At 50.9% G+C, this 25,119-nt stretch overlaps 1 protein-coding gene across 1 annotated transcript; it reads left to right on the top strand.

The window, feature by feature from the left end:
* The first annotated feature begins 9,909 nt into the window (after positions 1-9,909).
* Positions 9,910-10,269, top strand: LOC147990554 (uncharacterized). Its single transcript, XM_087538285.1, has one exon. It carries the CDS (start codon positions 9,910-9,912, stop codon positions 10,267-10,269), a length of 360 nt encoding a protein of 119 aa, XP_087394411.1.
* Positions 10,270-25,119: the final 14,850 nt, after the last annotated feature.

Raw genomic sequence — 25,119 nt, 5'->3', positions numbered from 1 at the left:
CGTAGCCGCAGCCACCGTCGTCCTCTCGTCGCCTCGCCGTGTCTAAGAGCTCTGCCGTCGCCCACATCTACTAGCAGGCCGAGCCCCGAGCGCTCGCATGCCCTGTAATGCCTTCACCGAGCCGTCTCCGACCTCGCGTTGTCGGAGATCCCCTTCGCCACCCCGACCGCTCCGGTTCCTCCCCGACCTCGCCGACCCGTTCATCATGACCGCTGTGTGCTACTGGCGGTTCTCCCCATCTCCTTTCTCTTCCTCCCACTCCGTAGCGACTTCAGCAAGCTTGGCCGCACCAGCCACAGCCTGCGCTCGTCGTCAATGATGCTCTGGTGACCATCTGGTCCCGGGCGTGTGACCAACGCGCTCCCCGCAAGGCGTAGAGCCTTCGTAGCACCTCGCCTCGCTCATTTGCGCACCGCTGCCCCATACCCGCTTGCACCCGAGCTCCGGTTGCCGCAGCCAAGCTCGCCGGCGTCAACTCCGGCCACCTCAGCACCCGCCGTTGCCATTGTCCAACACGCCTCGCCCCACCGGCCCCGCAGAACCCATCCACACGGCCTCTCGTCGCCGGAAACGGCCGGACGAGGACCTCCGCCGAGTCCTGCTTAGCGTCGGCGGCTAATCGCCGGTTAGCCGACGTGGCCGTCATTAGATTAGGGACTAACTAACCCTATTACTTTAACCCCTAGACACTTACAGCCGGGATCCACCGGTTCAATTAATAGGCTAACTAAATTAGTTAGATTTAATCTAATCCGATGGACCCACGGGTCAGCATTGACTTTGCTGACATGGCGTTTGACTGGTCCCACCTGTCTGTGAGAATGACTAGCCCTGAGTCACTGACAAGTGGGACCCGCACGTCAGGTTTGACCTGGAGTGACCCTGTTGACTGCTGACATCACAATGAAGTCATGCTGACGCAGTTAATTATTTTCTGGATTTATTCTTATTCAGGAAATTCCAGAAAATGCCCAAAACTTCTAAAATTCATTGGAACTTATCTATAACTCCAAATAAGATAAGTTATATATGAAAAATGATCATAAAAATGCAATCTATCCATCTGTAGCATTTCCATGCATGTTTAAACAAATTAACCTTACTGTTTAGATCAAGACATGATAATGCACTTTATAAGTTCTTAGTTTGAATTTGAATTTGAACCTTTGGTTCAAATCAACTCAGACCCTTCTGTTCTTAGCTGCATTATCTCAAATCACAGCATATCGACCTGTCATGATCATGCAGCATATTGTGCATTGCATTGATTGTGTTCTTTCTGTGTTTGCCGGTGGTTGTCCCCTCTCGATAGATGTGGTTCCTACAATGAGTTCGATGACACCGATGAAGAGCTATATTATCTTCAGAAGTGTCAGGCAACCAAAACCCCCTTGTTCATTCCGATACAATCCCACTCTCTCGCTCCTGCTCTCTTTTACTGCATTAGGACAACAACGATTCAACTGTTACCTGCTGCTATAGTTGAACCCTTTCCTCTACATGACCTGTCATTGCCACAGTAAAAAGATGAAACCCACTAGCATGAGTAGGAGTTGTTTGAGACCTGATGTGCCTACTCATTCATGCTTGTTTGTCATGCCTGCTACTCCTTAGAGTTGTGTCAGGTCTGATTCATCGGGGATGAATTGGAATGGCGATGAACATGTCCTACTGTGTGTGAGCTAAGTGTGTGAACATGATTTGGTAAAAGTAGCGGTGAGAGGCCATGTAGGAGTACATGGTGGGTTGTCTCATTGAAACTGTCCTCATGAACTGAGTTCTGTGTTTGTGATCCATGAACAACTACTACCACTCATTGGGATCCTTAATTGACCCTCTCGACTTATTAACTACCCTAGTCCTTTGTCTAGGAGTTGCAACTAGTTTCTGGTGTCTGTGTTGGCGGCCGTGCGCAGCGCTGACCCTAGGGGTGGGCTATGATGCAGTAGATACACCATGGCACGGTGTACCGGGCGCCCGTTTGGTGTCTCGGGAACCCTGCACACATCGTTTGGGGCTATGAGCGAAACTCCGGCTGGATGTCATTGCAGATGGAACCTGAATAGGCAATAAACCGGGACTAGAGACTTGTGTGGTTAGTCAGGTCATGGCGGACTCTCTCGCTAGGCTTCTGCTTGAAGGTTGCCGAGATACATGATGTGTACATTGTGGTAAGTGGCGAGAGCATGTGTGAAGAAGTACACCCCTGCAGGGTTATAAATGAACTATTCGAATAGTCGTGTCCGCGGTAAAGGACTTATGGGTTGCCTATAACAGTTCATAGACAAGTGAAAGTGGATACTCTAAAATGCGCAAGATAAGCGTGAGTAGTATGGATGGCGTTCTCGTAGGGAGACGGGAGCGGATCCATAGTGGTGTATTGATATGGTGAATATGAGGACTCGTGTGCGCCACCTCAAAAGAGTTTCCTGCAGTCGTAGTTCAGGTTAGCCACGGAGTCAGAGCTGGCTTGCTGTACTTAAACTCCACTACCCCCATTGTTGATACCGATGCATATGTAGTTAGTTCTGATATAAGTCTTGCTGGGGACATCTGTACTCATGTTTGCCTATCTTATGTTTTTGCAGAGAGACGTTAGTCTCGCTAGTAGTTCCGTGTGGACTTCGAAGTTTAGCTTTTTACCCCAGCTACGATCTTGTGCCCTCGGCAGAGTCTTGTAGATAGTCAGGCTTCTCAGCCTTCTTCATTTGTAGTTGTCTGTACTCAGACAAGTTAAGCTTCCGCGGGTTCTTGTTGCTTGTATGCTCTGTATGTTGGGTCATGAGACCCACATTTGTAATCCTTGGCTCCTCGGAGCCTAATGAATAAATACTTGAGTCGTAGAGTTATGTTGTGATGCCATGTTGTATTTACACATATCGAGCATATTATGTGTATGATTGAAATGCTTGGTATGTGTGGGATCCGACAACCTAGTTGTTTATCCTTGGTAGCCTTTCTTATGGGGAAATGTAGCCTTGTGCTTCCATGAGCCATAGTAGTCCGCTACAGCCCGGTTCACCGGAGTCCTGCTAGCCCAGCACTGCTGCTCCGAAACACTTGACTGTCCGGCATGTGATTCACCTCGTTCCTGTGTCTGTCCCTTCAGGGAAATGTCACGCGGTGACATCCGAAGTCCTTCCTAGCCTGCTATAGCCCGGGTTCCCGGAGTCCTGTTAGCCCAGTGCTACATCCCGGATTCGCACGCTGCGGACCGACATGCTCGATGTTGATTCATATATGCCTGTCCCCGTAAGTCAGTGCAACTTTGGGTTCATGACTAGTCATGTCAGCCCAGGTTCTTTGTCATATGGATGCTAGCGACACTATCATATACGTGAGCCAAAAGGCGCAAATTGTCCCGGGCCTTGGTAAGGCGACACCCGTGGGAATACCGTGCGTGAGGCCGCAAAGTGATATGAGGTTTTACAGGCTAGATCGGTGTGACTTAGAATCGGGGTCCTGACAGGAGGCAAGAAGTCCCTCTTTACCAAGGTGCAGGAGGCTTCCAGGAAGGATGTCGAGCGGGCTTTTGGTGTGCTCCAATCTCGATTTGCTATTGTCCACTACCTTTCTCAGATCTGGTCGGAAGATCAAATGTGGGAGATCATGACTTCCTGTGTCATCTTGCACAACATGATCATCGAGAGCGAGCAGGAAGAGCCAGTCTTCGACACTGAACCATACAACAGGCAGGGTCCTCTAGCCGAAGTTGATCACCAGCTACCAGCAACCTGGACTGCCTACCTCATTGTGCGTCAGGAGATCCGAGACCCACAGGTGCATCATCAACTGCAGCAGGATCTGGTGGAGCACCTATGGAGGCTCAAGGGCGACGCCGGGCTCGACGTGTGATGAAATATGAGGTTTTATTTGTTGAACTATATAATTTTTATTGAACTACTTGTTGTTGCACTATTTTGTTGAACTATTTGATTTTCTGTGATGGACTATGTGATAAAAAAATATTTATGTTCATAATTGAACGCCGAGCCACAACAAACCACGACGAATATGGGTCGATTCTCGCCCATATGGGACCTTTATTTGCCGAAAGTGGGCTGAAAACTGGGCCAATCTCGGCGCCTGGGGGCGACCTGGGGGTGATGACTGGATGCCCCAGCGCCCCCAGCGCCGATTGTACCGCCGGCTCGCCCTAGGGGCGATTTTTATGCCTCCTGGGGGCCAACGGCTGGAGATTCTTTTACGACGGAGGAGTGTGAAACATGGAGGCCACTTGAACATACACAGTGCTCCTACTACTAGGCATGTGCAGTGGTTCATACGCCAGTACTACATAATCTTGTTTCTACTGTAGTAAGATATGATGATAACAAATGATGGTGTGCACATGTCAACTATATGAATAGTAATGTAACATGGTACCGCTATTTCGACTGTCCGGTCGAGAATGAATGGTGAGATCGATGTTAACAGAACTAGGTCTACAGCGCACGGAGAGTATGGTGCTACAGTACTCCATGAAACACGAACCATATGAAGCATGAATCAGTGTTAGGCAGGGTGTATGAAGGGTGCACGGGACGGGAGCAAAAATTCCCTTATTGACCCACTTTTGGGTGTTTGGCAGAGTGCATGAAGGGTGCATGAGTCCACAATAGTAGGTTAACACAAATACACAAAGAGGGAACAACTATATTGAGATGAGAATGCAATCAAATACACCCACATGCTCTGTGCTACAGTGCTTGATCTGCACCATCTGAGTTTGATCCAACGGTCATGTCGCACGGAGACATGGACATGGACATGCAGAGGACACCTAAACACCACTGAAGTCCCTCTGCTTCTCGAGGCGCACGACGTTGGTGATGTAGGATGCAACCGCCCGCAGAGCCCGCTCCCGGTGGACGGGAGCCCGCTGATCAATGATGGCATCCAATGTCACGAATGGTTTCTAGTGACGTAGCCCTGAGAGGATTCGCCTAGCAACGGCGACGGCAGCCCACAACCCCTCCTTGTCCAGCTCTACCCCAACCATCGCGTGGAGACGGCTCAACTCCTCAGAGATAAAGGTGAAGAAGGAGACCAGGTCAGGAAGCCGCAGCTCGTTGAAGTCGAAGGGGTGGTCGAATGGGTTTAGCCCGACGACCGGCATGGTCGCCCTGGCACGATGGTAGGCATGGCGCAGCCACAACATGTGTGTGGCAACTTGGTCCACGAAGTGGCTGAGGCGATCCTGGACCTCGTCACGATCGGCCCGCTCGTTCTCCAGCCGGTTCCCCTGACGGCCTATCGTAGCTCTTGCTTTCTGCAGCAATGCCACCGACGCCTCGAGCATCTTTTTGGTGGACGCCTGCCGCTTTTGAAGCTCCGTGAACTCCCCCACATATCGGAGGAGCATGACACTCCTCTCCTCCTTGAGCTCATGGAGCTCCACGTCCTTGGCCCTCCGCATCCTTGGCCTAGAGCTCATGTGTCAGGCGCCTCACCTCAGACTCTGTGATCTGCTACGCCGCCATGGCACCAGGTTGAAGCAATGGGGAGAGGAATCAAAGGGGGCGAAACGGCTGAAAGGCAATGCAATCTACGGGAAGTCATCGTGACTAAATTGCTGTCGTGCCTGCTCCCGTCAATCAAAAAATTAAAAATACTGCCGCGCCTGCCGCACCCGAACACCAGAGCAACACCGCGGTGGATATTTAAATTCACCTGCCGGCAAGGAGATAAAAAAAGGGGTGAAAAAAGAAATGTGTTGGCGGCCTAGCTAATCGGTCGCACTAGCCCAACTAGCTAGCCACGGTGCTTCAGTGATGTACTCGGTGGGAAAGGTGGCCTTTCGTGATTTGACGACTCATTTACTTGCTTCGGTGCTATGACCGAGGAGGACCCAGAAAACGTGCGGTAGGGCGTCCCACGTCTCGGCAAGGAAGAATATATGTGTGCACCACCTGAGAGTTCCCCGAAACCACGCGGTAGGGTGTGCCATGTCTCGGCACGGAGGAAAAAAGTGCGTGTAAAAATATAATGTATCAGACGTAGTACCTATGGTTCGACCTTGGGACCCAGCCAGTTGGTCGAAACTACCCCACTAGCCATATAGCATCATCATGCTAACGTGGTACAGGGGATAGGTGTGGTTAGCTCCATCTCGACCAGCCATAACGTCTCTTGTTCTAGGCGTTTCTTCTATTTTCCAAGCTTTTTTAGTTATAATAACACCACGGCAAGGTAGTGCCGCTCTTCGTGTGTGCCCCTGTGTCTAAAGGAGAGGAGAGAGAGATCGCAGACCTGGGACCCACGAGTAAGTGGGTGAACGGTCATGCACCTATTGACGAGCCACTCCCTCTACTCTACTCAATGTAATACTGTATAAAATCAAGTTATGGGACAAATCCAACAACCGTTGTTGTTTCAGGCTATTGACTTACGCTTTGTAGTGCAGGTTGCCAGTTCGAATCTCGTCTTTCAGATTTGTTAGTTTTAGGTCCAAATTTGATCAATGACAAGTGGGACCCCCATGTGTTGTTACGATATTCCAGTGTAGGATGTTTTTTTGAACAAACACTTTGCACGGTTAGACAAGTAACGGCACGAGTTACACGTATTTTGCAAGTTTACGAACAAAAATGACAGCGGCATAGAATATCACATCCACCCTGCAGCTTAGATGCTATGGTGATACGAGTTTTTTCATCGTTGGAACTAAGATCCAATGGCTTTGGAGTAGTCTTTGTAATTATGCGCAATTTCCAAACTCTCAAAGGTTTTTTTGCAAATAAAACATTCACGCCTCGTGTGTGCCGCTGCATCTTGGATCCAATGGCTCACCGTTGCTCATATTAGGTGCTCCCCATAGATTCATTAGCCGCTACGATGATACAAGCATCTAGGTTGTATGATCTGTGATCAGATGCCACATGCGTAGTACTTGTACTTTCTACGCAATTCCCAAACTCTCTTAGGCGTATATGCAGAAACACTCAAACCTCCTACCGTGATCTGTTAGATCTCCGTGAAATCGTATCACCATAGAATCTACGGTGCGGGAGCACCTCATATTCTCCCGTGCGAGAAAACATTAGGTGCTCTCGCAGCTTGTATGCTATGGTCGTTTGATCTGAGATCCAATGGCATCTGAGCAGTCTTTGCGCTTGTAAGCAGTGGCCAAACTCTTTGGGGGCTTTTCTATAAAAAACATTCGAACCACCCAGGAGTTGTTGGGTCACAAATCCAACGGGTCCGAAGAGCTTGTATCACCAAAGCATCTACGGTTTGGTAGCACAAGATATTCTTACATACATGAGAATATGATGTCCTCCTTCATCTTAGATGCCACAGTGATACGAGCTTCGAGGTCGTTGGATATGGGATCCAAGGGCATTTGAGTAGTTTTTGTACAAATTGTGTGCAATTCTCAAACTCATTAAGGTTTCCTATAAAAATATTAAGACATCATGTGAGCTGCTATATCTCATATCTACAAGCTCCAAGCAACTCCTATCAGCATATATCATCTAAGGTGTAGGGGCACATGATATTCTCTCGGGAAGGAGGGGGCATGCAGAACCAATCGGTGTTACGGAGTGTGGGGACAAATATAATCTAAACAATCCTAAAGACAGCTTCACAATTTTATCTAAGGTCGAGGGGTTAACCCCCAAAAATCTACATAGCTCTGCCTGACGATGACATGTACCTACGGTAGGGTAATGGGCCTGACCTAGACGCCATTCCCAAGGGCACTACCTAGAGATCAACGGCATTCAGAGCACAGTAATTTCCACCGACTGGAATCTCCTTAGAGTGCAACTCACTTGACCAACAACTCCACTCGGATAACCCAATTCCAATCGACCAGTATATCACCATTCGACCATACAAGAAACCATTCGGAAGATAGAAGACCTAAAGTCACTCGGGATGGCAACGGTCATGCATTCACTCCATAGTGTTAATGATCATGTATATGTCATTATTACTGGCGTTACCAATAACGCCCCATCTTTATGTAGATTGAACTCTATATAACTGAGGGCTGGAGGGGTCTGGCACACTCTATATAAGCCACCACCCCTCCCTAGGTACAAGGGTTCGCACCCCCTGTAATTTCACACATAATCCAGTCGACCGCCTCAGGGCACCGAGACGTAGGGCTATTACTTCCTCTGTGAAGGGCCTCAACTTGTAAATATTGCATGCACAACCGCATCGTAACTAGGATCTTGCCTCCTCTTACGTACCCCCTAATCTACTGTCAGACTTAGAACCACAACACCGCCTAAACACAACGTTTTCATGTACTCTAGTACTAGAATTAATACTCATGTTTCAGTTTCCTATTCATTTTGAATATTGAATTGACGACCATGCATGTCTTACATTTTGCTCCCATCGTTCCTAAATATTAGGCCTTCTTTGGTTCATAGGGTAGGAAAATCGTAGGAATTGGATAGTCATAGGAAATGAGATGACATGTATCTCAAATCCTATGAGTAGGAATAGGAAAGGAGACGGCCTTTGATTCACATCATAGGATTTTTTCCATTAAGACTAGGCTAATGTTTATTTTCCCATGAAATATGGAGGATAGGAAGAATTTCTTTATAGGAATAGGAGTCTATCCGTACAAGCCAAAGGGCTCTAAAGGAATTTTTCCTATAAAAATCATATCCTATGAAATTCGTACAAGATTCCTCTAAACCAAAGGAGGCCTTAATCTTTTTAGAGATTTCAAATGGATTGCCACATACGGATGTATATAGACATATTTTAGAGTGTAGATTCACTCATTTTGCTCCGTATGTAGTCACTTGTTGAAATCTCTCAAAGACTAATATTTAGGAACAAAAGGAGTATTTTCGAATGCGTGTCATAAATGCATGGTTTGGAAAAATAGATGCACTATACTTATTGGATTGTTGTTGTGGTCGTGTTCGTGTGTGTGTGTGTGCATGCGCGCGCGTGCGTGTGTGTGTGGACGTATGCTTGATACATACAAAGGTTGTTGGTGTCCTAGGAACGGTGGTACCCAGACTTGCCTACCTACGGCCTAGGGCGTGGCTCCACCAGCGGCCTCGTACGGCCCATCTTCATTAGCAACCATTCAAGACCCTCGTGAGGGGCCAAGCCTCACGAGGCAGACAACGCAAGACCTCCTCAGGGGCAGCCTCCCTAGGCTGGATCCCGAGGCACACAACGCAAGACCTCCTCAGGGACGACCAAGGCCAGGTGGTCGCCAGTGGGCGCAGAGTACGCATTGCCTCTTTGGTGTTAAAGGGGCAAGCACAGGCGAGGAGTCCCGAGGCATCATGCAAAGGTTTCCATATTGGTGCAACAAGACCAAGACCAGGAGGATGACATGACGGAGGTCACCGCGGAGCCCACGATGGCATCACCACCAGAGCCTTTGGCAGGCGAAGACCACCTTTTGTCAGGATAGCTTTTACTAGTTGTAACCCTTCAAATTGGCCATTGTGGGATCCCTTCCCACCTAATATTTGGGAAGAGGACCATGGCCTCTATAGATAGGGCTAGCCACCACTTTTGCAAGGACGGATCATCCAGACCATCCACAGACACACACAAGCTCATCGAGCTCAATAACACCTCTCCTCAGGAGGTTGTTCATCCCTTGTACTTGTTCATCCTTAGCCTACAAGGCAATCCACCACACCACACTAGAGTAGGGTATTACACCATGATGGTGGCCCAAACCAGTATAAACCCATGTGTCCATTGTTCTTCTGGTTCGGCGAGCTAGGCTTAGTGATCGTTGCAAGAGTGGGCTCGCGGGGAAGAGAGATCTTCGTGCGCACCCTAGTGTTTGAACCTCAAGGGTTTGCCGGAACCTGTAATCTGACATTTGGCGTGCCAGGTAGGGGTGAGCTAAAGTTCCGCTCCTCCACCGGCTCCACTTCCCCGTAGTCCGACATCTGCAATGTCGCCATGAACAAGACTCTCATCCACGGCAGAGTAAGCCTCAACGTGCTCTGCATGGAAGCTTTCGGCTTGCTTCACGTACCGTACGACCGACTCTACCCCACCAAGCCTTTCTCGGGAGTCGGTAGTGGGTCCACCAGCCCCCTAGGGAAAATACGCCTCCCGGTCACCTTCGGGACCCGGGACAACTACCGCATTGAGCTAATCGACTTCGACATCGCCTGCATTGACCTTCCATACAACGCCAACCTCGGGTACCCTTCCTTAGCTCGGTTCATGGCAGCGACCCATCCGGCCTACAACATCATGAAGATGCCGGGCAGTAGCGGCGTACTCACCTTGGCTGGAGACACCAAGGAGGACTGAAGGCCGTCAAGCTCACCTTCAGGGCCGCAGCGGCAGCACGCCCAGCCGACGAAGCCGCCCCGGGGATTAAGGAGGCTGCACTGACGAAAAGGAAGTAGTTAATCACTCAGGATTGGGCCGAAACGAAGCAAGTTCAGGTCGAGGAAGATGGGTCGTCCGGAGCCACCTTCACCATAGGTTCCAACCTCGACCTAGGCCAAGAGGAGGCGTTGGTAAAGTTCTTGCGCATGAACAAGGAGGTATTCGCCTGGGAGACCAAGAAGCTGGTGGGAGTCCCTAGGGGGGTAATCGAGCATCATTTAAGGGTGTGCCCCAATGTGCGCCCCGTGAAGCAGAAGGCGCGACGGCAATCCACGGAGAAGCAGGCCTTCATCGTCCAATAAACTCGCAAGCTAGAAGCAGTGGGTGTCATTCGTGAGGTACGGTACCAGGAGGGGCTGGCGAACCCCGTCATTGTGCCCAAGAAGGGCGGGAAGGAATGCATGTGTGTCGACTTCACCAACCTCAACAAAGCCTATCCCCAAGACCCGTTCCCGCTCCCGCGCATCGACCAGATCGTCGATTCCACCACCGAGTGTGACCTGCTGTGCTTCCTGGACGCATTCTCGGGCTACCACCAGAGCAAGATGGCGGTGGAGGACGTGGAGAAGACGACCTTATTGACCCTGTGCGGGGTATATTGCTACACCTGCATGCCGTTCGGACGACGCAACGAAGGGCCGACCTTCTAGCAGCTGATGCACATCGCCCTGGGCGAGCAGCTAGGGATGAACGCAGAAGCCTATGTTGATGACATCGTGGGAAAATCTAGGGAAGCAAGAACCCTCATTCAGGACTTGGAGGAGACTTTCACCAGCATGTGTCTTTGGTGTCCCTTCCGGCAAGCTGTTGGGCTTCCTCGTGTCGCACCGCGGGATTAAGGCCAATCTGGAGAAGGTCCAGGCAATAGAAGACATGAGCCTGCCGCAAACCCTAAAGGAAATGCAGAAGCTCGTGGGCTGTGTGACCTTGTTGGCGCGCTTCATTTCGAAGTTGGGTGAGCGCGCCCTGCCATTCTTCAAGCTGATGCATTGGAGGGGCTCGATCGAATGGACCCCAGAAGCCGACCTGGCATTTCAAGACCTCAAGAGATACTTGACTAGCCCACCAGTGATGGTCGTGTCTTGTCCCCTCGAGCCTCTCGTGCTCTACCTGGCTGCCACACCCCACTCCACCAGCACGGCGCTTGTGGCTGTCCAGGAGGAGCTCCAAGCCAAGAGCCCGCCGAGAAACACTGCACCTTCGGCGGGTACGATGTGGCGCCAAGGCGGCATCACCGAAGCCACGACAACATCAGTTGATGATCAGGCCTTGCGAGACGGCACTCCCAGGCCTGAGGAGGCCCTGATGGGTGACCGGGCTCCTGAGGTCCCCCCACCTCAGGAGGCACCATAACCTCAGGAGGACACAAGCTCCATCGACTCTCTCGCCCTCGTCGAGCACCCAGTATACTTCATCAGCACTGTGCTACGGAATGCGAGAGCACGGTATCCCATGCCATAGAAGCTCGTACTCACGCTATTGGTTGCCTCACGCAAGCTACGCCATTATTTCCAAGGCCACCCAATCAAGGTCGTCTCAGCCTACCCCCTGGAAAGGGTGCTCCGGATCCCCAATGCCACGGGGGAGAGAGATCTTCATGCGCAACCCAGTGTTCGAACATCAAGGGTTTTCCGGAACCCGTAATTGGGGAGAGTCGCAGAATGGAACATTGAACTACAAGCGTTTCAGTTGGAGTTCAGCACGACCAGGGTCAACAAGGGAGCCGCACTCGCTGACTTCATTGCGGAATGGACCGACGCTCGGGAGCCCGAAGTGGGCGAGAGCCGATCCCTCTCGCCTGGACATGAAGCACCGAATGGCTAGGTCATGTACTTTGATGGAGCTTTTGCACGGCAAGGCATGGGTGCTGGCGTTGTGCTCATCTCGCCCACCCAAGACAAGTTATACAATGTCGTGCAACTTTTCTTCTAGTGGGGTGAGAATTTCTCCAACAACATCACATAATATGATGGGTTGATCACTGGCCTCAAGGCCACCGCATCCTTTGGGGTGAGGCGTCTTACCATCAAGGGTGACTCGCAGCTCCTCGTCAACTTCTCCAACAAGGTGTACGAACGAAGGGACGAGCATATGGAGGCGTACCTCGCAGAGGTGCGCAAGATGGAGAAGCAATTCTTGGGCCTAGAGCTACAACATGTGCCACGCGGCGCCAACAAGGAGGCTGATGAGATTGCCAAGAGGGCGTCAAGGCGTCTACCCCAAGAACCTGGTGTCTTCGAAGAGCGACTCATCAAGCCTTCGGCGACCCCCGTGGCTGTGGAGACTACATCATCTCGAGAGGAACTCCCCCAGCCACAAGCCTCGGGAGCCCCCACTTGCGGTCCAACCTCAGGAGCACGTCTGCTCCTGGTGCTCGAGCTTCAGGAGGGTTGCTAGACTGAGGAGTTCAACGCATACATGGTGTAAGGGACACTTCGAGAAGGAGGAGGACGTGGAGCATGTGGCCCGGCAGGCTACGACATACTGCATATAGGATGGTGAGCCATACAGAAAGCGACCAAATGATGTTTCCTTGCAATGCATCTGCAGGGAGCAGGGGAACAAGCTGCTAGCTGACATACATAGTGGAGACTGTGGGCACCACTCTTCGTCATGTATCTTGGTTGGCAAGGCGTTCCGCAGCGGGTTCTACTGGCCCACGACACTCAGCGACACGACCGAGCTGGTGAGGTCCTGCGAAGCCTGCCAATTCCATGCCAAGTAAATCCACCAGCCATCCCAGGGCCTCCAGACTATCCCGCTCTCGTGGACATTCGCGGTCTGGGGGCTAGATATATTGGATCCCTTCCCGTGAGTGACATGTTCACCAAGTGGGCACCGGTGGAGGCCACCCGCACCATCCCAGCCAGGTCGGCAATTAAGTTCATTAAGGGCCTCGTGAGCCGGTTCGGGGACCATAACTGCATCATCACTAACAACGGCTCGCAGTTCAATAGCAATCTCTTCAAGACCTATTGTGCTAACCTTGGAACGCAGATTTGCTACGCTTCGATGGCACACCCAAGGAGCAATGGCCAAGCCGAGCACGCCAACGTCGAGGTCTTGAAAGGCCTCAAGACCTGGACCTTCAAAAGAAGCTTGAAGCCTATGGCAGGGGCTGGCAGGACGAGCTCCAGTCCGTGCTGTGGTCCATCCACACCACCGCCACCAAGCCAAAAGGCGAGACCCTGTTCTTCCTCATCTATGGAGCAGAAGCGGTTCTCCCTCATGAGGACAGGCATCGCTCCGCACGGGTCCTGGCGTTTGATGAGATGCAGCAGGATGCCATGCGGGTGATGGACCCTTGTGTTGGGGGAGGAACGCCTCCGTGAAGCCTCACTCCGAGCGGCAAGATACCAGCAGGCGCTATGATGGTACCACGGTCGCGGCGTCCGCTCCAAGACGCTCGACGTGGGCGATCTCATCCTGAGGCGTGTGCTCTCTAGGGAAGGGCTGCATAAGCCCTCACCCATGTGGGAGGACCTGTTTAGGATCGCCCGTGTGTCCAGGCCTGGAGACGCAGGACGGGATCCCCATCCAGAATGCTTGGAACATCCAGCACCTCGAGAAGTTCTACCCATGAAGCAAGGCCCAGTGCCTATGAAGGTCTCCGCTCGTGACACTCTCACGTAATAATGAGTGGGGCTGTACACGTCCCGGAGTCTTCGGAGTGCCGCCCTCGGGCCTCGGGGGCTCCCTCCCATGTCCTAGTGGCAGCACTTAGCTCCGCGCTGGTGAGAAGACTAGACTAGGTGCCGGACATGGCTGTTCATTTGCTTTCGATAGTTGGCTTGCCTCTTTTCCTTTAATGAAATTTGGAGTTCGGGCATTTCTCGTTGGCTTCGTTGAACCCCCTCTTCTTTCCAATTCTCCCCTCGATTCTTTGTTTTGCACTAGGGTGGGCTGCAGTTGCCCAACGCTCTCCCTCGCGTGCCTTGCGAGGGGACTGGACAAGTTTGCAAGCGTGCGCACTCCCCTTGTCTCCGCGAGGCGTCCTCGTTTGAGCTCATGATAGGCGCATCCCATTTTTAGTCCGTGCCCCACGGGTATCACGACGCGGTGCGTTTGGCCATGACCAACCAATGCCTCAGGCTTCACGCGAGAAGGGATAAGGATTTCTTAACGAATTTTTGTAGCTTCGCGATATCCCTCAAGCCGACAGCGGGGAAGCACCACCAGGTGCCTAGAGGTATGTGCCACCACGAGGTCAAGTCTACCCCGGATACATCAAGCTAAGTTACCCCTCTACACCCGGATGAGGCACAGATTTCACAACACAACCCGAAAACAACAAACACACCACAATAGCAACATAAGCACCATGGTACAATACTGTGGGGACCCGACTCATAAGTCGTGATCACCTAATGCACGTGTACATTGATCCCAGAGATCAATTCTCACTGAACACACAGAAGCTAAATAACAAGAGTCTTACATCCATACATACCATCTTACATAAATTATGACCATTATGGTCGAGTCTTGAGTATAACTTCGCAGCGGAAATCTTCGTCGATAACTTAGACCCATGCCATCTGCCTTAACCCTACAGGCATTCTGACTGGGAAGCGTCCTAGCTCGCATGTTCGTCACCGAAGTATTCTTCATCATATCCTGTTCTTTCATGCCTGGCCAATAAAATAACCAGTGGCAAGCCAATGAGTACTTTGAATGTACTCGCAAGCAACCCAAGGGTGATAACATAATAATTATGCAAGGCTCTACTGCTAATTTGGCATTTTTGCGAAAAGCTAGTTTTTCTCATGCAAGTTTGATCATCATTTATCAAGGACATGAATGTGTCCGCAACCAGTATCAGGAGGTTACAGACATCAACATCGAGAAAGGGTTATGAACAACTCATGCTCAAGCTCACCGTGACTTTCTGATGAATCACGTCAACAGATTTACCAAACCCTGTTGTTTTCTAGAAACTTATGGACATAGTCTAAGAAGCACCACCCAACTGTCCTTGACCGTGGACACGGCTATTCGAATAGTTTTACACTCTTCAGAGGTTGCATACTTTACCCACAAGATCCGGGGAACTTCCGTGTCATCCACGACCCGCAGTACCTCAAGTACCCGGGGTATGCACCCGATCACTATCTTTCCCTAGACGACACTAACATAGAGTCCACTCGATTGGTAGTAACCCCCGTGTCCAACATTTCACATCTCAAAATTGTGGAGCCTCGCTCCCATATTCATCACATACCACAAGCACGGGGTACCAACGGTGTGTCCGCTGCCTTGTGAAAACAGTCATGGCCGCCCTACCTGGCACGACCCCGTCCCGAGAGAGCGCAACAACAACTCCAAGCTAGTATCAGCCTACATAATCAATAATGCCCTTTCCCATATAAGGTTAGAGTGGTCGCGCATGTTCGGTTGGGATGGTCGACAAATCTTAAATCTAATCCATATCTGTAAACAACACTTTTATCAAGCCTCGGTACACTACTTCTCCACCAAGTAGTGACCTAGTTCATCATCATCTCCCAGGGGCATCAGTGGCACCCACTGGGGCTATTTGCAAGTATGTCAAACCACACTTGTTTCTTTCCATGCATAACCCTGACCCACTTTGCGTAGCCATTTACTATAGCATATTTCTACAATCCATCAACACAACTCTAAACAAGGATAGAGTCATGAACAATGCAAGTATCAACGAGTATGCAACAGAGGCAAGCCCATCAAGGTTGCCATTCAAGAACCATCATGCACTTGATGAAATAGTGAAAATGTTCTCATGATATAAAAGGGTTCAACATGGTCAAAGGGCTGCTTGCCTGGTTCATCAGAGTCTTCAAATCTTCTGGTCCATCTCCGAGTATTTTGTCTACTTCGTTAACTAACGTCGGAAACAATCATAGTAAGCAACACAACAAGGCAAAAAATAAAAGTGCTCCAAAAATATTAATTGGACTTTTCTAGGATACCTTTTGTCATATGAGGAATGACCAAAGTTGTTCCATTGGGAATGGGTCAGTGGATATTTCTGAACATTACAATATGATGGAATCAATGGATTTATGGATTTGCAAGAAGTGTACAGAAATATATTTTTGAAAAATGATCAGAGGCACCCATTTAACAAAGGATTATTTTAGAAGCATCTAGGATTTGGTTTCACTGGATTGGGAGTTAAAATTAATATTCTATGGATTTGCAAAGTTGAGAAACATGAAGAAATGGCTCATTATTTTGTAGGGCACGAAAAGTATTAATAAAAATGTTCATAACCTAAGTTATGAACTTAGATATATCTGCAAATTTGAATCATGGCATTTAGATAAAATTTGAGCTCTCTGTGATTTTCGAAAGTTCATCACAGAAATGAAAAATGGGGTTTTAATAAATATTTATGAAGAGAAAGTTTCTGGAAAAATGTGCAAATAGCACCATGTGATAGATTGGGATTTATGGATCCCCTAGAAACTTGAATCATCAAATTTGGAGTTAATTTGAATTATTTACGTGCTTTCGAAGTCTACTGGGAAAAAGAAAAAGAAAAATGAAAAAAGGGGCCTTTAGCCTTATCCTGCGCGCAAGGCGAGAGATAGGCGGCGGGGCCGGCCCAGCTGCACGACCGCGCACAGGCTGTCGATGCAGGAGGCGTATTCTCATGAATACGCATTCCTTCGGCGAAGGCGGCACCTGGCGGAGCCTGTATCCACTTAAACGCGGTGGGGCCCTCATGTTAGTGGCTCAGCCACGCTGCCTGGCCAACAGGCGGGGCCTGCTGGTAGGTTCGTCCTCCACCTCCTGTGCGGGTGCGACAAGAGATAGAGGAGGCGCTCGACGCCGGTCATCGGCGCTACAGGGCGTCTCCGGCGATGTTCTACCCACCGGCGTGCTCAGGAGACCCGGCCGCGTCCAACCGTGGGTGGCACGGTTGCCCAGGGGCACCGGGTAGAGCAGGGTGCTGGCCGCGGCGGACGGGACCGGCGATGAGATCTGGGCACGGTGAGGCAGGCACGGGGAGGAAGGACTGATGTGCGGGGAGAGTTGGCGGTGGTGCTGGTGCTGCTCTGGAACAAAGAGGTCGGGAGGAGGGGCTCTCAGTGTCGTGAATTTAGGCGGAGGCCGACGGCATTGCTCCGGCCATGGAGATGCAAGGAGGGCACGAGGAGGGGAGTGGGTTGGTCCAGGGGCTGCACGGGAGGGAGAGAGAGCCAAAGGAGTAGAGAGGGGGCTCAGGGGCGGCCTTAAGTAGCCGACCCGTGGCTCACCATGGACGCGGCGCACGGGTGGCCGTGGCAACAGCTCGGCCGGCAAGGGGAGAGAAAGAGGGGTTGTCTGCGGTGCTCGTGGAGGTGGAGTAGGGCACCAGGAAGAGAGAGAGAAAGGGAGCGGGGCGAGCTCCGGGTTGAGCCATGAGCTCGCATGTGCATTGGCGGGCTCGTGCGGCTCTGGGCACACGCAGCACGGGCAGGATAGAGAGGGAAAGGAGGGGGCCAGCGCGGCGGCGTGTTGCGGACGTCGAGGCACCTCGACTGGCGCAAGGGGGAGGCTCGAGGTGGTCGAGGGACGCGGTGTCAACGGTCGAACGCCCTGCCAGGCGCTCCAGAGCGCGTTTCTAGACGGCATCCATGGCTTTTCTGCACGCAGCAGCGCGCCAGTTGTGTCTGGCAGATGCATGGGGGAGTAAACAATGTGGAAATGGCATCGGATGCCCTGGGGATCCACTAGAGGAGAGAGGGTGTTGAGAGAGAGTGGGAATGATGATGTCCAGAGAAGAAAAATGGGTCTCTACCCCCTTAATCATTTCTCCTTGGGCAGCAAGGCATGCAGGAGGTAGAGGACGAGCAGGTGAGCCCGTGGGAAAAGCTTCAGCTCATGGAGATTAGTGGAAGGGGTTGAAACTTGCATTTTGAAATTCTACCACAAGGTGTTTGATGTAGGTTTGGGCAAGAAATTTAATTTCACTTGACATGAAAATTAACAGGATGAAATGGTACATAGAAGTAGAGTGTTCCACCAAGTTTGAGCTCAGTTGGGCAAAGTTGCCAATGTAACTTTGGTAAACCGTAGAAACCAACAGAAACAACTTTACCAAGATTTAGTCATGCAAATCTATTCTCCTTGATGCACCACTTGGTGTAGAGTCATCATTTGAGGACTTGAACATGTCCACAAAAATTCAGATCACAAGGACACACTTGGCAATGTAGAGTTGTTCAAATTTGGTTCTGGGCAGAAAGGGTTTTAGAACACTTTGATCATGATACCCTTCTCTCCAACTTGTGCAATTTGGTCTAGATGCATTATTACACCATTTGAGCATGTGCACCAAGTTTTAGAGCATTTGGACATGTTTGGCGGTGCAAAGCTATTCAAACTTGAAAAAAGGACAGAAATTGCTTTGAGATGGTTTGGTGGGGCTATATTGTTCTCCATGACATGAGACTTTGTAGGATCCTCAAGTAGGTCATTTTGGACATGATAGAATTTGCCTGTATTTAATGGAGAATATTTCCTTTGTAAACTTTTCAAAAGCTTGAAATGTCCAGAAATAGTTTTTGATGGATTTGACCAATAATTTGAACCTATCCATGTGCTGAAACTCTTACATATGGACAATATATGTCTACTAAGCTTCCCTAAAGTTTCTCAAATATTTTTGAATCTTTAAAATAATTTTAACCTATTAAAGACCATTTCAGGACTTAAGAAAAAGCCCTTAAATAAAATAGGAAAATAACTTTTAAAATTATATTTTTGTGGTTTCTGGGTGTCCTATATCTAATAGGAGTCAAATATATTTTTAAAGGAATTTTACTGCCCTTAATTAAGTACTTGCAGTGCAAATCTCAATTTAGGGGTTTTTGGAAAACTAATTTTAGAAAATACTATTTGGCCAAATTATTTTTCTAAGAAATCATTTTTATGTCCTATACACATGGCATGATCATTGGGCAAGGTTTTGGATCAAAGAAAAGGGTATAAGATTTTGAGGATTTATTTGATTTTTAGAGCACTTGCAAACAGGGTGTGACAATTACGCGCCCTCGCAGGGCCCCATATTCATTTCTGACGATGCAGGGTAAAGGGAAGGAGAGGACAGGCAAAAGAGGCTCCTACGATGCGGCTGCTCACGAGTATCGGCCCCTCGGACTCAGACAGATTCCTCCTCATGCTTCACCAGGGCGCGATGACGGGATGACCCACCACCATCCTCGAAACGAGCCCGACGGCGTGGCGGCTGGTCGTAGCCGCCGCTGCTGGAGCTCTCGCCAGAGGAGAAGCTGCAGTAGCTGGGCGAACCGCGGCCGCCTCCGACGGCGAGTTCACCCTCATGCTCGTAACGGCCATCGCCAAGGCCAAGCACCTCGCCACCATCGTCGTCGTCTTCAGGGCAGCATCCGCCGCGGCGACCGTCTTCCCCGAACACCCGCATGAAGAGGGTCGTTGCACCGTCGTACTTGAAGTGTAGGGTGCACCGCCTATTCAGACCGCGCGCACGGGCGAACGTCTGCCAGCCGCGGGCCAGGGCTACGTTGCCCGCAACGGAGACCTCCACCGTGACTCATGAAGCCTCGCTGCAGCAGCTGTCGGCCTGCAGCCAGAGGCCGCCAGGACCGGGGGTCGGCAGCTCACCAGCAAAGGTGCGTGGAGGCTGAAGCCAGGTGCCGGCCAGGTTCTCCGACCACATGACGAACTCCGGCAGCACCTCCGCCGAGTGGAAGCGTGGCCGAGGAGACCGAGCGACCATGACGTGCCTCCCCTGATCGACGGGGCTGCCACAACCTAGGTGGCTCCCACCGCACGAAGAGGCACCGCCGTGGCTGCCAAAGAGGGCGCCGGACCCGGAGGAGGTTTGCCCACGCCCACGAGGGACCACATCAGGGGGCGCGGCAAGCTTGCGAGGGCGACCACGCCCCTTCTTAGGCGGTGGCGAGCCAGGCCCCTCCTGGCGAGCTTTCCCCTTCTCGGCGGTCGAGAACCTCTTCAATTGCGCCACGAGTGTCGCGACAAGGAGGTAGAAGAAGAAGTGGGCGGAATGGAGGAAGAAATGAGTGACGGGGGCTCTGACCCTCTCCTCATTTATAGCCAGAGGGAGGCCAACTGCCGGCCTCCATGATCATAGGTAGTGATGGTTTTTCTGCATGCAGCAGGGACTCATCCAGTCAGGCAGTTGCCAAGGCAGCATGGGGAAGCGGAGACGCCCACGACTTGTCAATCGCTATTGGGGCACACGGCACTCCACACTTGACCCTTGGCTTCGCCGTGAAGCCAAGTACAAGAGCGCCTTAGGCTCGGGGGCTACTATCGGCGTCCTGGGAACGGGGGTACCCAGACTTGCCTGCCTGCGGCCCAGGGCGTTGCTCCACCAGCGGCCTAGTACGGCCCATCTTCATCAGCAACCATTCAAGACCCTCGCGAGGGGCCAAGCCTCGCGAGGCGGACGAGGCCGGACCTCCTCAAGGGCAGCCTCCCTAGGTTGGATCCCGAGGGCCGGAGATATCTATGCAAGGGGCACCTCGCGAGGATCACGTGACATGAGCCATGACGACTAAGGACAGGCGGGCGCCAGCGGGTGCAAAGTACTTGTTCCCTCTTTGGTGTTATAGGGGGAAACATAGGCGAGGAGTCCCGAGGCATGAGGCAAAGGTTTGATATTGATGCAACGAGACCAAGACCAGTAGGACGGCAGGACGGAGGTCACCGCGGAGCCCACAACGGCGTCACCACCAGAACCTTTGGCAGGAGAAGACCACCTTTTGTCAGGATAGCCAGTACTAGTTGCCCCCGTTCAAATTGTCCATTGTGGGATCCCTTCTCGCCTAATATTTGGGAAGAGGACTAGGGCCTCTATACATAGGGCTAGCCACCACCTTAGCAAGGACGGATCATCCAGACCATCCACACACACACAAGCTCATCGAGCTCAAGAACACCTCTCCTCAGGAGGCTGTTCATCCCTTGTACTTGTTCATCCTCAGCCTACAAGGAAATCCACCACACCACCCTGTAGTAGGGTATTAGACCACGACGGTGGCCTGAACCAGTATAAACCCCTGTGTCCCTTGTTCTTTGGGTTCGGTGAGCTAGGCTTAGAGATCGTTGTGAGAGTGATCTCGCGGGGGAGAGATATTTTCGTGCGCACCCCAGTGTTCGGACCTCAAGGGTTTGCCGGAACACATAATCCAACAAAGTGTTCTCACCAGCATACCGTTCATCTATTAAATTAGAATTTGCAATGAAAAACTTACTAGGGATACTATGAAATGTGAAATCCATGTTGAGATCACTATATCACAAACTCACTCTAATTCAAGAACTCGTCATAAATCAATTACCACGTTGAGATTACTATTTGCAAGGAAAATACGGGCATTGTAATACACATAGATTCATTCGGCAATTTAAAAGATTCATTTCGTATTCTCGAATGGTAGGACCCAACGGCGTACCAGCCAGACCGTGGCTCGTGTTGATCCTAGAAAAAAGGGCTCGTGTCCTTCTGGTGGCATGTGTGGTACGCACATTAGCCAACCCCAACCAGTCGAGCCATCGCATTTCGGGTCGAAATATCTGGCGGCCAGAATTCCAGCCCTAGGAAATTCCCCTCATGTCCCCGGTCCATAATGACTACCAAAGAACAATGGAGGGATGCTTTAGTAACTAGACAACATTACCTACCATGCCAAGCACAGTTCAATTCCCTTGGTCGCTGCTACCCAAGGTCACCCGTCAACTGCATTGCCTAGTACTAATAGGAGTACTAAACAAGGATGAGCATAGAATTGAGCCCGTTTGTTCGTCCATAGTACTTAGTTAATATATCAGGCAATGCACTGGTACGGAGGGATTATCCTTTTACTCTTCATATACAACTTGTTTGAAGTCTAACTAAGCAAAATGTTTGACCAAATCCTTTCTTAAGAAATACAATAGGAAAGATGTAATTCTTGAAAATTTATTGCATGATGTGGGTTATGATATTGTTTCAAATCCTGGATTGTAGATTTCAGAAAATCCAAAAAGTGACCAGAAATTCATGAAACTGAGCATGGTCACGTGATATGGCACAAATATTCCTACGTGATTTTTTTCTTCAATTTGAGACAAGCTGCTTATGAGAAGTTGCACAAATGAAGATCCAAGGTATTTTGGAACAAAGACCTGTCACGTTAAGGAGAATGCTTTCACTATTGAAACCATGGGCGTTTACGTGCCGCCACGAGTCCCGCTTCTCATCAGTAGGTGCCGTCCGAGCAAGGGTGTAAGTCGAAGGGAGGCATGCGAGCAGACCGCTGCACGGGCTAACAGGGAGGCATGCGAGCAGACCGCTGCGCAGGCTCACCGGGAGGCGAGCCCTTTGACCAGGCTCCGCCGCCCACCTTCGTCCCAACTGCTCCCACTTTTAATGTCACCGGCACTGCAGTTTAAAATCAACCACACACTACCCAGTATCGCTACAATCTTCTCCCTTCCTCTCCGATTCTCCTGCCGTCTACCTCCAACCAGCTTGACCTAACCATACGCCATGCCGCATCACGATGGCCTCCCTTAATCTTCTAGTTTCATGAGGAAGACACCCAGTCGGAGCCTCAAGACCATAAGGAGCTTTGGGACGAGCTTGAACTGACCTTGCGGGACGACGCCGTGCCTGTCCCCACTCCCATCGCCCTGACTACACCAGCGCCCATCCCCATGGCATTGATGGGCTGGGAGCCGCACATTGTCGCCGAGCTTGATGCCACAAGGCTCCACGAGGTCCCCGCCGACTTTCACGCGCCCGTGCACCTGCCAGCGCATGTGCCTGTGAGTGCCCTGACGTGCACACCCGTGCACCTGCGCATACACTGACGTGCGCGCTCGTGTCGGTGCCCGTGCACACGAATGTCTCCGTTCCGCCATTGCCAGCGCATGTCCCCATGCTTGTGCTATTGCCCCCCTTAGCGGCATGGATGGCTGCCATCGACCGCTTCCTTGCACCAATGCTAGTCGCCTCCTCCCACCAATTGACTCTCTCCTGGAGAACAAGTCCAGAACATTGTGGCCATCCTTGAAGCTAGGGCCAACGTCCACGAGTATGCCAACGTCCAAGAGTACGCCAACAATGGCCCAAGACGCCGCCGTTGTCGGTTTCAAAACCGGCAGATCTCGAGTAGGGGGTCCTGAACTATGCGTCTAAGGATCGAAGCTAACAGGAGGTAGGGGACACAATATTTACCCAGGTTCGGGCCCTCTTGATGGAGGTAAAACCCTACGTCCTGCTTGATTGACTTTGATGAGTATAGGGGTTACAAGAATTGATCTACCTCGAGATCGTAATGGCTAAACCCTATATGTCTAGCCAGTATGATTATGGCTACCTCTACGGACTAAACCCTCCGATTTATATAGACCCCCGAGGGGGCTAGAGTTTGTACAGAGTCGGTTTACAGAGAAAGAAATCTTCATATTCGAACGCCAAGCTTGCCTTCCATGCCAAGGAGAGTCCCATCCGGATACGAGGGGAAGCCTTCTATCGTGTATCTTCACGGCCCACCAGTACGACCCACGTCACATAGCCCGGATGCCTGAGGAACCCCTAATCCATGACTCCCTCAGTAGCCCCTGAACTAGGCTTCAATGATGATGTGTCCGGCGCGCAGATTGTCTTCGACATTGCAAGGCGGGTTCCTCCTCCAAATACTCCAAAGTAGTTGATCAAAAGAACTATATCCGGCTATGTACAACAGTTACAACCCTGGACCACGAGGTCGAAACACTTTAAACAAAAATAGGTTATGTCTTCTGACAACTTTTTCGGCGAGGTATTGCGGTCCGGCCTTATTATTATTTCGAACCATTTTCCAGCCACCCACTCCGTGTTTCGAGACGCGGTATTCATTGACATGTCTTGTCAAAGAAGAGATCATGTCCCCTTATTGCAGGATTCTCATCAATACGGATTTGGGTAATCCAACCGTGCCACTCGCACGACTCGTAGGGAATAGGCGAGTTTTAAGGCTCGTGGGGAGGGGGGCGCTTGATATTCACTACCTTTATAAGGAGACAAGGATACACTTTTTAACCCCACGCCTTCTTCCTCCTCAGCCCATCTGCTCTCAAGCTCCAGTGCCCAAGCTTCAACCCTTTCCGTCCCCATCAAATACTCAAACCATGTCCGGATCTGGAGCGCAGGGTAAGTGGATGGCCTCCTCCATCACGAAGGAGCACATCAAAGAACTCCGGGAAGCGGGGTATTTAGCCAAGGAAATCGCCCAATCGCTCTATGCCAAAAAGTAGATCATTCCCACACCAGAGCCCAATGAGAGGGTAATATTCATCCCACACTTCCGTCGCGTGCTAGGGTTTCCTCTCCAATCTTTCGTCCGCGGACTCACGTACTATTACGGGCTAGATTTCCATGATCTAGCCCCAAATTCATCCATCAACATCTCGGTGTTCATCGTTGTGTGCGTGGCGTTCCTGTGCATCCCCCCCAATTCGGCCTATGGCTCAAGGTCTTTAATGTGAAGCCGAAGGTGGTCGAGGGTCAACACGTGGAGTGCAGTGGCGCCATGGTGAGTAAGCTCCCTAACGTCACCTAGCCCAAGGGGACCTTCGTAGAGATCGTGAAGGGTGGCAACAGGAGTGGTTCTACATTACTAAACCTCGCGACCCAACATGGGACACCACTCCTGAGTTCCAAACTGGTCCACCAATGCGGCTCACATCATGGCTCAAGAAGGGACTAGATTGGGCATCATCTGACGAGGTGATGATGATGCAAAAGCGCATCAAGTGCATGGTGGACAAAAA

The sequence above is a fragment of the Triticum urartu genome, chromosome 1A, assembly GCF_056163025.1.
Source record: "Triticum urartu cultivar PI428250 chromosome 1A, HENAU_Tu73, whole genome shotgun sequence".
Taxonomy (NCBI): Eukaryota; Viridiplantae; Streptophyta; class Magnoliopsida; order Poales; family Poaceae; genus Triticum; species Triticum urartu.
This window is presented reverse-complemented; position numbering and strand designations above follow the sequence as displayed.